The sequence below is a fragment of the Orycteropus afer genome, unplaced genomic scaffold, assembly GCF_000298275.1.
Source record: "Orycteropus afer afer isolate SDZICR_OR568_19922 unplaced genomic scaffold, OryAfe1.0 scaffold00037, whole genome shotgun sequence".
Lineage (NCBI taxonomy): Eukaryota > Metazoa > Chordata > Mammalia > Tubulidentata > Orycteropodidae > Orycteropus > Orycteropus afer.
In genome coordinates, this window is record NW_006921624.1 from 2,649,540 (window position 1) to 2,663,876 (window position 14,337).

The window sequence follows — 14,337 nt, forward strand, 5'->3', positions numbered from 1 at the left end:
TTTACTGAGCACTTCTGTAGTGCCTAAGGCATTTGACTGCTAACCAGAAGCCTGGTGGTTCAAACCCACCAGCCATTCCTCAGAAGGAAGACTGGGCGATCTACTTCTGTAGAGATACTGCCTCGGAAACCCAAGGAAGGGTCGCTATGAGTCGGAACCGACTCGATGGCAGTGAGTTTGGTTGTTTTTTCCTATGAGCCAGAAATTGTACCAAATGCTTTCTTTGTTCTCACTGTCAATAACCTTGTTACACAATTGTTATTATTTGTCCCATTTTACAGATGAGGAACTGAGGCATAGACAGTAACTTGCCCAAGGTCACAACAGCTCTTAATAATGGAGCCTGAATTCAAATTTAGGTCTGACTGACTCCAAAGCCATGGTCTTCACCACACACTACTTTGCTGGATGGTTTTATACATGTTGGTTTACTTGTCCATCCTTTCACATTAGGCTCTAGGCTCCTAGAAAATGGAACAATGTTTTTCTTTCGGCATCCTTTGCTGCTGCTGTGTGCCATCATATTAATTATGACTCATAGTGACCTACCATAATTCATGGCCACCGAGTCAATGCCAACTCACAGCAACACTATAGGACAGAGAGCACTGGCCCATAGGGTTTCCAAGGCTGTAAATCTTTCAGAAGCAGCCTGCCACATTTTTCTCCCTTGGGGCAGCTGGTAGGTTTGAAACACCGATCTTTCATTTAGCAGCAGAGTGCTTTAACCACCACACCAGCAGGGCTCCTGATCCTACCATACCCAAAACCCACTACTATCAAGTTGGTTCCAACTCATAGCAACCCTATAAGACAGATTACAACTACCCCATAGGTTTTCCATACTCTCAAAACTCACTGCCATCAAGTCTATTCCAACTCATAGCGACCTCCACTGGGTTCCCAAGGCTACAAATCTTTGCAGAAACAAAATGCCTCATCTTTCTCCTGAACAGTGGCTGGTAGGTTTGAACCACTGACTTTCTGGTTAGTAGCCGAAGGCTTTAACCACTACACCACCATTCCACTGCCATCAAGTCGATTCTGACTCCTAGTGACTCCCACTGGGTTTCCAAGGCTGTAAATCTTTACATAAGTAGATTGCCTCATCTTCCTCCTACAGAGCTGTTGGTGGGTTTGAACTGCTAACCTTCTGGTTAGCAGCCAAATGCCTTAACCACTGCACAATCAATGCCACCACAGCACCTATTAATAGCTAATCAGAACAAAATAAGTGCTCAATAATGCTTGAATGAATAAATGGGGGGATAGATGAATGGATAAGAGAGAGGACAAGAATGAACAAATGAGCAAATCTGTAACTTAGACAACTGTTTAAAAGAGTCAGCTATCTTGGAGATAACAATCACTCCTGGTACAAGAGGAAAAGTGCCTGCTACCATTCAGATGGTAATGAAAGATGATTTAGAAGAAGGGGGGGCGGGGAGAGAGATTGGCTAAGTTCAGTCTGTTTTACCCAGTCTCTTCCTGGCCCTAAAGTCTACACAGAATGTTACACAAACATAACCCCGAAAAGAAAGAAGCAGAGAGGAAATACCAATGGGAGGCCTTTAGAAAAGGATCTTAATTCAGCCTTCCTGATTTGCCATAAGATCCTTTGCCACAGAAGTCCCATCGTGGGCTTTTTAGAATGCAATTGTGGTGGTTCCCATTCCCCAAATCCGTATCGACATAATGCATCAAATCCTTTTCCCCCAATCTGTCCCCAGCGAGAATCTCCTTCAGCCTTATTCTTGCCCCTCATTTTCTCAAAGGTTAACATTTAACAAATTACACTCCCAACCTCTTTCCAGGCCCATCATCTTTTTAAGTTCAACAAGAGTGGAGCTTGCTGGCTAATTTTAAGTATCACATTTCTCCCTGAGCAACTCTCAAACTGCTCTCTGGTTTCGGCTGCAGAATGTTAACAGGCCAGAAAGCACAAGGGAGACAGAGCACTTTATCAGTTTCATACCTAAAATAATAAGCAAGTTTAAAATAAACAGTTGGGAGAGATTGAATAGCACGCTCTACTGTCAGCAAAGGCAGAACTGCCCCAAAGGCTGACAAATAACGGGACTGGTCTGTAGTTTCACAATGGATCTCATCTCTGAATTCAGCATGCTTCTGATGGTATTTATAGATGGAGCTGTATACTTTCCACTTGGTTTTCTTAAAAACAAGTTCATGACATATTTTTCAGTTTCCTTATAAACTATCTCAACTAAGATGCAAATGGAAATAGCCCACACTCCCACAGAACACCTTCAGAGGGGGTCTTAGGCTCGACTCTAGGATGATGACAATTTCCAAAAGGCCAATTTAACAGCAATTGGATTTTTCCTGCCTGCCTGCACCATTAGCTGACAACTTACTTCTCCATCACATCTGCAAACAGTTCTCCTAGACAGTTCTGACATTTCCCACTTAGGAAAGCCACTTTCAGGAAGTTATTAACCCAAACGGAATCTTCCTGGTCAAGCTCAGGGATACAGAATTGCCTCAGCTGGGCAGGTTTGCAGCCACTGATTTGCAGAAAGGTTTCCAGAAAGATGTTTACCTGTGTTTTGTTGCATACACAAAGGTATTTGACTGTGTAGATCATAACTGATTATGGATAACATTGGAAATAATGGGAATTCCAGAACACTTAATTGTGCTGTGAGGAACAGTACATAAACCAAGAGGCAGTTGTTCAAACAGGACAAGGGGATACTGCAGGGTTTAAAATGAAGAAAGCTATGAGTCAAGATTGTACCCTTTTACCATACTTACTCAATCTGTATGCCAAGCAAATAATCCAAGAAGCTAGACTACATGACGAACAGAGTAGTACCAGGATCAGAGGAAAACTCATTAACATGTGATATGCAGATGTCACAACCTTGCTTGCTCAAAGTGAAGAGGATTTGGCTTTTAATGATGAAGATCAAAGACTACAGACTTCAATATAGATTATACCTCAACACAAACCAAAAACCAAACCAAACCCACTGCCATCAAGTCAATTCTGATTCACTATGACCCAACAAGACAGAGTAGAACCCCACCCCCATAGTGTTTCCAAAACTGTAAATCATTATGGGAGCCCACTGCCACCTCTTTCTCTGCGGAGTGGCTGCTGGGTTCAAACTGCCGACCTTTTGGTTACCAGCCAAATGCTTTACCCACCGTGCCTCCAGAGCTTCTTCAATAAGGGATAAGGACTATCAAACGGGAGAAATTAGAAAAGTCAGATCAAAGATGGCAGCTACTGTGATACATACTTTCTAGAGGTATTTACAGTTGCAGTGTAGTGAATTAACTTAATATGGCTCCTCTGGCCATAGTCTTGTAATTCCCACCAATGGACAGGGTGGGACTATGTAAATGAAGTGCTTGTGGCCCACCAAAAGGACTGACTAGCTTGCTAATAATGTAAATACAGTGCACAGCACCAATAAGGTGTATGGAACTCTAACAAGAGGATTGGTCAGTTTCGCCATCCCGCTAGGCTTAAAAAACAGGCAATTCCAGAGCAGGGGGGAGACCTCACAACCACCACAAAGAAGAGCCAGGAGTAAAACGTGTTCTTTGTACCCAGAATCCCTGTGCTGAGAACCTCTCAGACCAAGGAGACAGAGAAAGGTAGCTGCAATACCAGAGACAGCAAGAGGGTGAGAGGCAGCAGCAGAGCAACAGCAGCAGCAGAGCCATACCAGCAAGAAATGGCGCAGTGGGCTTCCTGGCCCATGGCGCAAGAAAGCTGAGCACCTTTGGGCAGGAAGCTTGATAGTGGAGCAGGGTGTCTCTGGGCACTTACTGCTGGAGCTAAAGAGTTTTGTAACACGTGCCCAAGACAGCCAAGACGCCAAGGCCCAGAGAGAGGTATGCCTGCAGGCATGGCTGAGAAGAAGAAGCTGTCCTCACCAAACAACAGCACCCTGAGTCATTTCTGATTCTGAATTATAACCGTTACTTCCCGAATAAACTCCATACTCGTGAGTATCATCTGTGAGTTGTGTGTGGCCACTGCAATGCATTATCGCACACAGGAGAAAAAAGAGAGCGCCGTGGGAGGGATGGTTGGTATAAGAATTGGTAAGAAGCTTGGAGGGTGGAGGCATGTCTGACCTTCACCTCAAAGGAAACAACCTTGGGCAGCTGATGTTTATTCTTCTTCTCCTTTGTGAAGTTAGAGGCGGCCAGCCACTGTCCCCACACCATTATTACAATAGCACATTCATAATAATAGTTCCCACTTTTTCAAAGGTTAATTCCATGGGAATAAAAAACATACCTGGTTTTGTGCACCACTGTGCAGTAGCACACAAGGCCTAGTTTATAGGAGACAAATATTTGTTAAACGTAGTGTTAACTATATGCTAGGCACTGTACGAGACCTTTTACATAATCACCTCACTTAACTTAATGGCCCAAAGCTATGAGTTAGTACTATATCCCCATTTTCAGACATGGAAACTGAGGATCAGAAAAGTAAAGCAACCACCCATGGTCACCAGTTAGTAAGTGGCAAAGCTAGAACCAAAACATAGCTCTGCCAAAGCCATGCTCTTCCCACTCTGCCCCTCCCCAAAACACTGGTTCCGTCACTAACCTGGTGAGGTCCTTATATTGAGAGTCTTATTGAAATTATCTTTGAGTGCTTCTGTCACAGACTTCATTTCTTCATCCACCTCTTCCAAGTTGATTATATCCTCAACCAAGGTAGTGTTAATATTCACTCTGGTTTGGGACTGTCCTTTCCCTTTGGCTAGAAAGTCAACATTTAGTGAATAAAAAACCAGCAGCTAAAATAGAGACAATAAGCAATTAGTTATGTAGTGGCCTACTGTGTACAGGGCAAAATTATAGAACATTATCACTGCCCTAAAAAAAAGCCTACATTTACTGAGTGTCAACTAGGTACCAAGCACTATGAGAAACAAATATTGACGAAGGCACAGGCTTTGCAATCAGACATCCCAGGTTTAAATCTTGGCTATGATGGGTACTAGCTTTATGATCTTAAGCAAGTTACTCTACATTTCTATCAGGTTCCATACTTGTAAAACAGGGATAATACCTACATTGCAAAGATGCTACAAAGATACAAACTAAGTTACTCAAATACATAAAAGAATATCCTCTATATGGCAGATGCTCCACAATGAATTAATTACTTAATTTTCAGAAAAATAAACAGAATACGAGAAAGGTAGAGCGACTTGCCTAAAATCACAAGGTCAGGAGATGCAAAAGCCAGGATATGGTCCCAGCTCTAACTGTCTAATTTTAAAGCCATAAACTTTCCACTAGACAGTATAATCTAATTGGAGAGACAGGAAATGTATTCATTTAAAAATGAATAGTAGAACAAGGATATGCAAAGTACCTGGACAAAAGGTAAGCAGTGTAGAGACATTAAACCTTACCAAAAAAAAAAAAAAAAACCCTCACTGCCATTGAGTTGATTCTGACTCACAGTGACCCACTTTGGGTTTCTGAGGCAGTAAATCCTTAGAGTAGATTGCCCAGTCTTCCTTCCACTTATATTTTAGAAAATCAACAACAATGGCTTATTTGTAAGAAAATCAGCAGCATCAGGAGCTAAATAAAATTAGAACATGTTTAAACAGTTGTAGTGATTTTTCACGTATGTTCTATAACATAGATCACTCCCATGACTACACAAACATTCTTGCATTTCTTTATGGTAGAGGACTGGGGGAAGGAGAATAAAAATAAGAACAGTGAAATAATATTATCTTATACTTGTTATTCACTGAACATTTAACAAACATTTATTAAGATTAACTAAACAAATTTTATTGTATATCTACAACAAGTTGGATCTTGTGCTATTTGTGTAGCATATTATAATGTGTAATGCAATTTCAAGTTCATTATCTCATTTAATATTCAAGTCAGCTATCTTGAGTGGGAAGAATAGTGATCATTATTGTCCTCACTCTATAGATGAGAAATCTGAGGCACAAGCCATTTAAATGTTTTGCCCAAAGGAACCAACCAGGAGGCAGCAGAGGAATTTTTATTGTAAACATTATCTGCTTGTGTCTCTCCTGCTTGGAACTCCACTGCTCTTAGGATAACAAGCTAATAGCTCAGAATTTCTCAGAAGTGATAAAAGACATGAATCTTCAGATTCAGAAATATATGTTCCAAATAAAATAATGAAATTAAATCCATATCTAGTTATCTTGTGAACACAGAAAACCAAGGACAAAAAAAATCTTTAAAATAATCAAAGAGAAAAGACAAATGATCCATAAAAGATCAAACTTTGAAATTATAGCATACTTTCCTAGAACAAACAACAAGAGGAGCCAGAAACAAGGGAAATATCATCTTCAAATGTTAATAGAGTAAAAAAAGAGCCAATCTACCATATATACCCAACTAGACTATTATTTAATAGTAAACGTGAGCTAAAGTTATTTTCAGAAGAATAGAAACTAACAGGCCTTCACTTTAATAAGGAGCCCTGGTGCAACATTACTTAAGTGCCCGGATGCTAACTGAAAGGTCACATTTTGAACCCATCAGTCACTCTGTGGAGAAAGATGTGGCAGTTTACTACCATAAAGACAGCAGTCTTGGCAACCTGATGGGGCAGTTCTACTCTGGTCTACAGGATCCTTATGAGTCAGAATCAACTCACTGGCAATGGGTTTGGTTTTTTTTTTGGTACATGTTAATAAATACTAATGGATAAAATACCATTGACTGCCAGAATGAACAAATCTGTCCTGGAAGAAGTGCAGCCAAAATGCTCCTTGGAAGCGAAAATGGCCAGACTTCCTCTCACCTTTCGTCATGTGGTCAGAAGGGAGCAATCCCTAAAGAAGGATATCAGCCTTGCTATCCTAAAGTAGAGGATCAGGGAAAAGGAGACTACTCTCCACAAGATGGACTGATACAACGGCTACTACGACGGGCTCAAGCATAGCAAGGACCGGGAGGATGGTACAGGACTGGGCAGTGGTTAGTTCTGTTGTTGGGGCCACTATGAGTCAGAGCCGACTCAACGGCACCTAACAACAACATCAATAGGTGTACTAAGGAGCTTTGGTGGGGTAGTGGTTACAGCATCGGGCTGCTAACCAAAAGGTTGCTGGTTCAAACCCACCAGCCATTCCACAAGAGAAAGATGACACAGTCTCCTTCCATAAAGATTTATAGCCTTGGAAATCCTACGGGGCAGCTCTACTCTGTCCTATACAGTCACTATGAGCAGAATCAGTTCGATGGCAGTGGGTTAATGAGTATACTACAGGAAGAAGGAAACTGAATCCAGAAGGAAAGAATGAGAGGTAGCGATGGTGAGCAAAAAAACAGCAAGCGTAGTAAATCTCCAAACTCACTGCCATCAAGTCGGATCCGACTCATAGCGACCCCTCCTTGGGTTTCCAAGGCGGTATCACTATGGAAGTAGGATTGCCCAATCTTCCTTCCAAGGAGTGGCTGGTGGTTTTGAACTGCCAGCCTTCTGGTTAGCAGTCAAATGCCTTAGGCACTATGCCACCAAAGCACCCCATTATCTATATGGAACAATATTAATGAGAAAGTCTAATTTAATTCTTTAGAAGATTAAGAATAAGAAGGAATTAAAATAATAAATGATAATTACAAATAAGAAAAGAGAAGATAATCAAAGTTAAAGATTTCCAAGGTCCTCCTATTGTTTAGGAAGGAGATACTGATAAACCTTAGACTTTTTAAATCAAGCACACATGTTAAAAATTTTTAAGTTATGACCATCGTTATTAGAATGGATAAATAGTGGTATGTTCATACAATGAAATATTATGCAGCCATGAGAAAGAATGAGCTACAGCTACAGAGAACAATTTAAATGAATCTCACCAACATAATGATGAATGAAGAGGACAGACATAGAAAATATACTACATATTAGATGAAACTAATCCATGCCACCCATAGCCAGAACAACAGTTACCTCAAGGAGTGGAAGGTGGGAGTTAGCAGAAGGGAACATAAATGGGACTTCTGAGGTACTTGGAATGCTCTCATTTTTTATTCTGGGTGCTGGTGGGTGTTTCTTATGATAGCTGTACTTTTCTATAATGTTTTGTTTTTTTTTAAATAAACTGCTTTTAGAACAGTTTTAATTTTATAGAAAAACTGTATAGAAAGTAGAGTTCCATTTACTCTCTCTCCTGCCCAAACAATTTATCCTATTAAGAATATCTTATATTCTCATGGTACGTTGTTGTTGTTGTTGTTGTTATGTGCCGTCGAGTCGGTCCCAACTCATAGCAACCCCTCCTTGGGTTTCCGAGGCACTACGGAAGTAGGATTGCCCAACCTTCCTTCCGAGGAGTGGCTGGTGGGTTTGAACCTCCAGCCTTCTGGTTAGCAGTCAAGTGCTTTAGCCACTATGCTACCAGAGCTCCTTCATGATACATTAGTTATAACCATTTAACAAACACTGACACATTATTATGAACTAAAGTCTCATAGTTAACCTAGGGCTCACTCTTTGTGTTGTACAGTCCAATGGGTTTTGATAGGTACATTATGTCATGTGCCCACCATTACAGCACCACTCATCATCCTTCCTGCCTTCTCCCTGAACTCCTGGAAACCACTGATCTTTTTACTATCTCTATAGATTGGCCTTTTTCAGAAAGTCATATAGTTGCAATCATACAATACATAGCTTCTCCAGACTGGCTTCTTTCACTTGTGGTCCCCAGGTAGCACAAAGTTGCCAGTTTGAACCCACTCAGTGGTGCTGGCAGTCTGCTTCTGTATAGATTATAGCCAAGAATACTCTATGAAGCAGTTTTACTCTGTAACACCAGGGATTGCCATGAGTCAGAATGAACTCAACGGCAAAAGGTTTGGTTTTGGCTTAGTCTTTCACTTAGCAATCTACATTTAAGGCTCTTCTATGTCTTGTCATAGGAGCTCTGGTAGCGTAGTGCCCTTCTGCTAATCAGAAGGCTGGCGGTTCAAACCCACCAGCCACTCCTCGGAAGGAAGGTTGGGCAATCTACTTCCATAGTGATACTGCCTCGGAAACCTAAGGAGGGGTCACTATGAGCCGGGGCCAACTTGACAGCACATAACAACAACATGTCTTCTCATAGGTTGATAGTTCATTTATTCTTATTGCTGAATAATACTCCATTCTATGAATGTACCACAATTTGTGGTACTAATTGTAGACATCTTAGTTGATTCTGATTTTTGACAATTATGAAAAAAGTTGCAATAAACATTTGTGTGCAGATTTCTAAGGAGAGATAAGTTTTCAACTCATTTGAGCAAATACTTAGGAGCACAACTGCTGGATTACATGGCAAGTTTATGTTTAGCTTTGTAAGAAGCTGCCAGACTGTGTTCCAAAATGGCTGTACCATTCTGCAGTCCCAAGTCTTTTTCTTATTTCTATAAAAAGTTAAAGAAATTAAGGGTAACCACCAAAACAATAAAAAATAGAATATATAACTTCCAAATCGAAGAGATAAAAAGGCAGAATAAAGAAATTTGATTAATCCAATACTAAGAAGGAAAGATGAAAAATAAAGAAAATCCATGATAAGGCACAAAATAAAATGACAGAAATACAAATGCTCAGCTATCACAATAAATATACATGGACCAAAATTACTAATTAAGTTAAGTGATTCTCAGTGAGTTTTATTTTTTAATCCAGCCATAAACAATTTATAACAAGTTTTCCAAAAATGTAAGATCACACAAAGCTGAACATACAGAGTGGAAAAGTGATAACTGTATCTAAAATTAACCAAAAGAAAAATATCAAGCAAAATAAATTTGAAGATTGAAAGCGTTATTAGAAATAAGGGCTATTTCATAATGGTAACAGAAATAACTCACCAAAAAGATACAACTCTGAGCTTAAATATATCCAATAGTATAGCCTCAAAATTAACAGAATTAAAAGTTGAAAGTGATCAATCCACAATCATACCTGACATACAACAAAGGGCCATTACAAATATGGGAATAATGGATGGTCTATTCAGTATGTGGTATTGACACGACTTACCACCTGGATAGAAAAGAAACTTAAAATTATATTCCCTATCCTACACCACATTCAGAAATAAATTCCATATGGATTGAAAACCCAAATGTGAAAGGCAAAGAACTTTAAAATGTTTAGAATACAGAAGAATAGTTTAAGACCTTGGGATAGGAAAGGATTTCTTAAAGAAGACACAAAAGTACAAACCATAAAGAAAAGACAGAAAGATATTACTATTTTAAAAACTTATGCTCAATCAATAAAAGATAGCATAAATAAGGTAAAAAGAAGATAACTGTAACACATATAATCAACAAAGAATTAGCATCCATACAATAGAAAGAATCCAGTAAATCTAAAGGAAAAAAAAAAAATCAACCAACTTTTTTAAAGGGCAATCAAAGAGAAAGACCAAATAGCCAATAGAATATGAAAAGATGCTGCCTACACACTGGTTAATGCCTAATGTACTACAAGATTCCCATACTGTGGGCATTAGAAGTTTGAGCCTTCCAGTTCCACCACTAACTAGACATGACCAACCACAGGCAAATTTCTTGGAAACATACCTGTTTCATCATTTACAAAATGGGGAGATCTATGCTTTACTGGATAATTAGAATTCTTTTCTTTGATAATTTTAAGGATCCAATTAGTAAATGTTTGTGAAGTTTCTTTAAAATGTAACACATAGATCAAAAGTTATCATTATTAACAGAACATAAATCTTAAAAGCATGAATACTCTTTCAGCAATTTGTTAATTTTCCTATTAACAGAAAGGGGAAGGTTTACATGAAACCAGAAAAGGAGAGGCAGTGGGAAAATATTCAACAGCGTATTTCTAACATCATTCTTGGGAGTGGACTCCCTGACCCACCTCTGCAAATAACCAGTCTGTCTGACAATTTTCTGTCATTCATTCAACAAAATTTTTGTATATATATATGTGTTAGACCCTATGTGCTTATTAGAGAAAGAAATAACCCTATCTTCATAGGGTCCAATAGAGAAGATAGATAGTAAACAACAATCAATCTTACAAGTAATTAATTATTAATTAATTAAACAGCACTGTGCTAAAAACACAGTGTGCACAAGGGCATGTGACAGGGGACCTGACCTAGTTAGTCTAAGAGGTCAGAGAAGGCTTCCCTGAGGAAGTGACATTTAAGCTGAAACCTGCGGTACATCAAAGTCTCATTCTTGGATGACACAAGTCATTAAGATCATCCATCTAAATCCATAGCTCTAATACCTCCTTACCCAGCAACCTTCTGGTTTTAATTTTACTTGCAACATAGATATTCTGATAAAACGTGTTGATCTGGATTGCTTGGTATTTATAACTCTAATTCTAAATACCTCTAATTCTAAATTATTCTAATTTACTAAAAGAAAATTACACATTTTCTGAGCTACTAAAAGAGCAAATAAGGTGGCAGAGTGGTAATGGGAAAATAGGTCCTATGTTCTATTATCACCTCTGCAATTTTGACATTTTAAGGTAGTCAACTGAGTATCTGAGGCACCGTTTCCTCATACGTGAAAGAGGAGAAATTTAGTACATCTCCAGGATATCTTATGGCTATGGTAATTCAAAAGCTAAATATAATAAAGGTAATAAGACAGGGAAAGGTCCTATGTCTCTACCTTTGGCTTTCTTGGTAGCAAAATGGCGGACTGGTAAAGCTGCATAGGCCATGTATTGCCTGCGGTCACGCTGTCTTCCACTCACTGTCTTCGGTGTAACTTCTGAAACAGGTCTGGTCAGGGATGCAAGAGAGCTGCAAAAGGCAGAGTGGGCCAAGCGAAAGCACCTCAATCCCAAGGCCATGACCGAAGACAATCTTTGTGAATGTCCACTAAAAGAATAAGACAAAAAAGAGAACCAAGTAAAAGTGACCCTATTACAGCTCCAGAAAATAATAGCTACTGATTATCAAGTAATATTATAATCTGATCTCTGTGCTGTTGTTGTTGTTGTTGTTATGTGCCGTTGAGTCGGACCCGACTCATAGAGACCCCTCCTTGGGTTTCCGAGGCAGTATCACTACAGAAGTAGATTGCCCCATCTTCCTTCTGAGGAGTGGCTGGTGGGTTTGAACCGCCAGCCTTCTGGTCAGCAGTCAAGTGCCTTAGCCACTATGCTACCAGAGCTCCCGATCTCTGTGCTAGGAAACTTAAATGCGTTGTCTTTCGATAGTGGTTCTGTGGAAGAAAACTTGCCCTCCGTGCAGGAGACCTGGACTCTACTCCACATCCCAGTGCTGCTGTGATGCTGAACAGGTTTCAGTGGTGCTTTGACTAAGACAGACTGGAAAGAACGGTCTGGGGTCTGCTTCTGAGAACTCAGCCAATGAAAACCTGGAGATCACAATGGTCTGCTCTGCAACCAAGCACGGGCATGGCGCAGGACAGGGCAGCGTTTCATGCCATCCTGCATGGGCTCACCACGAGTCAGGGGCCACCTTGATGGCATCGAACAACAATCCTCCCAACATCCTACAAGGAAGTAGTATTTTATCTCTATTTTATGGGATAATGAATCTGAGGCTCTGAGAGATTTAAGGAACTTGCTTGTGGTCTGTCAGACCCCAAAGTCCATACTCTTCCCACTACATCAAAATGCTTCTTACAACACAAGGAACAGAGTTAAGAGAATGCTGCAGCAGCCTAAACCTTACTGACAATAATTAAACCTTTATATGAAAAAAGGCCCAAAGTCTTCAGGTTAAAGAGGGAGCACAGAGTACTGGAAGAGGACTTTAAACTACATAAGAAAACCATTTCAACAACCATAAAATGACTGGAAAATTCACACGACAGCATTTAATTAAAATTTTCTTTGGTTCCTTGTGCACTGATTACCAATTAGAATGTACTTTACTTTAATGTGAGTCTGCAGCATGGTTGAGGTTTGAGGTCTTCCATGTTACAGAACTAAATATTTGGAAAATGCCACTCCTCTCTGCGTTTACACAAGTTATACATTATGTTTCTGAGGACTTGACCATGGAAAGACATAACCTCTAGGGTGGAACAAAGTCTGAGCTAACTGACAAATGTAGTATTAATAGCTTCTGCCAGGAATCTGGCTATTAGTTTAAAATGAAGAATCATTAGCACCAAATACCTGGAGACTGCTCTCTTTCAAAGCCAGTCCCACACCTCATCTAAAACGTTTTATAAATAAATAAAACGTAAACTCTGATTACATATAAAAGAAGTGATTAAGAGGATAGGTTTTGCAGCCATGAAGACTTGGAATCCAATCTCACCTAACTAAATGCCCCTGTATCTTGATATCTTCAACTATAAAATGAGGACAATAACACTTATTTCTTAGAGTTGTGAGAAACAAATGAAATTATGCACATGAAACACTTGGCACAGTGCCTGGTAGACAGAAAAAAAACAAACTCACTGCCATCAAGTCGATTCTGACTCACAGTGACCCCCACTGGGTTTCCAAGGGGTAAATCGTTAAGGAAGTAGATGCCTCATCTTCCTTCCACTAAACAGCTGGTTAGATTGAACCCACAATGTACCATCTGGTTAGCAGTCAAATGCCTTAGGCACTGCACCACCAGAACCCTTTGGTAGACAGACCAAACCACAAACCAAACCCACTGCTGTTGAGTCAATTCTGCCTCAGCGACCCCCACTGGGTTTCCAAGGCAGTAAATCTTTAAGGGAGTAGATTGCCTCATCTTTCTTCTGTAGAGCAGCTGGTAGGTTTGAACCGCTAACCTTCTGGTCAGCAGCCAAATGCCTTATGCACTATGCCACCAGAGCTCCTTTGGCAAACAGAAGGCACCCCAAAAATGATATCTACTGATAGCTATCACCTTTTGTTTCAAAGATTTTCATGCCAGGATCAGATACAGCTAATAAAGAAACCTTGTGTGCCCATCACTAATGTGCACGGTAGCCTAGATTCAGTCAAACTTGGATAAAATTTCAACTTAGGGCAACTTACTCTTTTTCTCTGGGCATTACTTTCTGCATTCGCAAAGTGAGAAAAATAACTCTGGTCTTAGAATGAGATAGTGATAGATGTAAAACACCTACCATAGTGCCTGGAATATGTTGTTGTTGTTGTTGTTGTTGTTATGTGCCGTGGAGTCGAACCCGACTCATAGCGACCCCTCCTTGGGTTTCCAAGGCAGTATCACTAGGGAAGTAGATTGCCCCATCTTCCTTCCGAGGAATGGCTGGTGGGTTTGAACCACCAGCCTTCTGGTTAGCAGTCAAGTGCCTTAGGCACTAAGCTACCAGAGCTCCTGCCTGGAATATGTTTTGTTGTTTGTTATT

At 40.1% G+C, this 14,337-nt stretch overlaps 1 protein-coding gene across 1 annotated transcript in view; it reads right to left on the bottom strand.

Moving 5' to 3' along the window:
- The window catches only part of MRRF (mitochondrial ribosome recycling factor), a 65,330-nt gene that overhangs the window by 47,512 nt on the left and 3,481 nt on the right, over positions 1-14,337 (bottom strand). The window contains exons 2-3 of the mRNA XM_007936746.2: positions 11,674-11,885; positions 4,598-4,753 (exon numbers count right to left, since the gene is read on the bottom strand). Coding sequence (XP_007934937.1) covers positions 4,598-4,753; positions 11,674-11,857 — 340 coding nt within the window. The 5' untranslated portion in view covers positions 11,858-11,885. The remainder of the gene's footprint in view (positions 1-4,597; positions 4,754-11,673; positions 11,886-14,337) is intronic.